The 2829-nt window shown below is 53.4% G+C and overlaps 1 protein-coding gene across 1 annotated transcript; it reads right to left on the reverse strand.

The window, feature by feature from the left end:
* Nucleotides 1-315: 315 nt before the first annotated feature.
* On the reverse strand, nt 316-2399 carry LOC123147192 (uncharacterized). Its single transcript, XM_044566427.1, has one exon. It carries the CDS (start codon nt 2256-2258, stop codon nt 603-605), a length of 1656 nt encoding a protein of 551 aa, XP_044422362.1. The 5' UTR covers nt 2259-2399; the 3' UTR covers nt 316-602.
* Between the last annotated feature and the right edge of the window lie 430 nt (nt 2400-2829).

Below are 2829 nucleotides of genomic sequence, written 5' to 3' on the forward strand. Positions count from 1 at the left end.
AAAACCACAAAATAGTGGGCTAAATATAGGCCCATTGGGAAGATGAAACATCTACACATATTTCATGGTCCGCCTCCTAGCTGCAGCCAGTGTGCTCGACAGTGCAGTGCTTGCATTTGAGGCTCGTTGACATCTCGCAAGTATGGTAAATGTAGGTAGTTTGTTATTGATCTTATACAAGCACAAAATAAAGTTACCCTGACATACTCTGCTCACCACCTTACTTGGGTCACCATATAGACATGAGTACTTAATAGTTTAATTTTATCTAATTTGTTCTGACAATTTTTCCTTTTTTTTTTTGACGAAACCTCGTCAGAGGGCGGGGAGCTCCCGCATTTGCATATAGAAGAAGAGAGTTGGTCCGGTTAATAAGGAAAACCGGACCCAAAAACCATACATGCATCGGTTAATTAAGGGAAACCGGCGAAGACCACACACACCGGCCTAGCACTCAAGGTACGTCGTCCGAGCCAGATACAAGGGTGCCGAGGCCCAAGACCACCGTCAACACAGCATACCCGACCAAGACAACCACTGCAACCTCAAGAATAGGCCTGCAACTAGAAGTGAAATCGCACCTACCCATTTGAAACATGAGATCAACCATTGGCCTCCACCAATGCACGAATTGCCTGGATCGCAGTCGACGTAGGCGGTTTCTTGTACATCCGAAGATAAGAGTTCATCTTCTCTTGCACATCCTCCTCGGAGCCTTTCTTAGATGCCACCCCCTTCGGGAGTTCCCCATAAGCCTCCGCCAACCTATATTCAGCGCGCTTGGAAGTAGGGATGTTGCAGCTCCTGTTCTTCTTCTCCAAACGTCCACTACGCCTCTCGGAACAAGTAGATGCCCCGTCAATCCGCACATGAATCGGTTCTTCGAGCAAGGACCGTGGCGCTGCGCAACTGAAGCCGCTTAGAAACTCATCCAACAAGGTGGTTGATGGCACACCAACATCGCCAAGTGGCTCCTTGGACCCAGAGGACACCATATTGGTAATGCCCCCTGAAGCAAACGTCACCGAAGAGGAGACAAAGGGAGGCACCTCTCCAACCAAACCATCAGGTAAGGCCTCCTCAAAATGCTCCAAATCATTGCTTGATGTGACTTTCTCAGCAACCTTAGCTTGCTCCTCCTCACCTTGACATACCATCTCGTGTAGAGCTACATCCATAGCAGGAAGAACATCATCGGCGACAACAGAGGGCGCCGGCTCCTCATGCTCGCACCAGGGAGGAGGCACACCCAATGGCTCCAGGGAAGAAAATCCCCCACTGTTCCCCAAGATCCCTCCCTCTCGCTCCTCAGGAGACTGATTGAAGGCCGGCAAATCAACCACTTTGCCACTGAAAACCTCCAGCCGCTCCAAGAGGCCCGAGACCTGGGCCGCCCAACCCTGCAGAGCAACGGCCATGTCACGGAGGGGTTGAACGATCTCCTCCACACGAGCGGTAACCAGAGCCTGCAATTCGTTGCGTAGCGCCTCGGTCTGAGCTGCAAAGAGGGGCTTCAACAGCCCCAAATCAGCAGCCAAGGTCGACTCGTCGGGGCTGCTACAAGGTGACCCTTGAACGAGCCCAGTCGAAGCGGCAACAATAGAGGCCCACGAGCACTTCTGCAACCTCGGTGAAGGAGCTGGGGGCGGGTGCTTGGGGAGGCGAGGAGCAGCCGGCGGCAACAGGGCGCTGCGGAGATGACCGTGGCTAGCAAGGAGGCGGTCCGGGCAGCCACGCTCGCGATGCCCAGAACGGCCGCAGCCCAGGCAGGTGACAGGCCCACGACAGTCGGCGACGAAGTGGTCATCCGCCAAGCACCGGAAACAGAGCCCATATGCTCTCCGCTTGAAGGCGAGGGCGCGGTCGGTCTCCTTCTTGCGGGGCGGAAGCTTCTCCAACCTCCGGCGATGCTGGCCCCCGACCTCCACCCACCCCTTCTCTATAGATGCCAGCGATGCATCAGTCACGACTAGCGGCGTGAAATTCGGGGGGAGCCGATCTGGAGGTGGCGGCAGCTTGAGCGGAGGGAGGATCCCATGGCAATCTGCGGAGGCGGAGGGAGGTGGCGGCAGCTTGAGCGGAGGGAGGTGGCGGCAGCTTGAGCGTGCAGGAGAGACCCCGTCTTCGTCCTCAGCATCGGCAGCCAGGGGCTCTGGATCTGGATCGGGAGAGGAGCTAGGACGGAGGGGAGGGCTGGGGGGGTTGGTGGCTGGGGAGGGATCAGCGGGGGGGTGATTGGCGGTGGGAGAGGAGGCCATGGTCAGTGGAGGAGGACGGGGGGCGAGCTAAGCCGCAGCCGCAGCCGCAGCCGCGGCGGCGGCGGCGGCGTTGGAGTCGCTGTTAGCGTCGCGGGAGCTAGGTTGACTGGGGAGATATCCCTTTCCGTTACAATTTGAATGAGGACCTGAGACATAATTGATGTTTGACAACAGAATTTAAGTGATCTCTTATGTGTAATTTGATGTCTTAATTTCTTAAACAGGACATTGCAGATCGACAAAAGCTTTAGTGGATATGCGTTAAGGTGATAATCTGGTGAATGGCTTTACCATCGTATGCTTCTCAATGTCAGACACTCAGACCACAAGAAGTTCATTGATAGGCATTTCCTAATATGACAAATTATACATTCTGAAAAAGGTTTCAACTCGAGGGTCTGAAATTAGGTAACACTTGCATATCTTCTACTAAGCTTTGTTGATTTTTCGGTTCTTACTCCTATTTCTCAGCATCTCAATTTTGGATAAATAGAATGGTGCTACAAAACATAGCAAGCCATCTGGCATCCGTGTCTCATAGCTTATTTTCATATTTATATTCATCATACTA

The sequence above is a fragment of the Triticum aestivum genome, chromosome 7A (genome assembly GCF_018294505.1).
Source record: "Triticum aestivum cultivar Chinese Spring chromosome 7A, IWGSC CS RefSeq v2.1, whole genome shotgun sequence".
Lineage (NCBI taxonomy): Eukaryota > Viridiplantae > Streptophyta > Magnoliopsida > Poales > Poaceae > Triticum > Triticum aestivum.

What these genes read in the sequence shown, in the direction of transcription:
- LOC123147192 (XM_044566427.1), bottom strand. Translation starts at nt 2,258, where the DNA reads ATGGCCTCCTCTCCCACCGCCAATCACCCCCCCGCTGATCCCTCCCCA.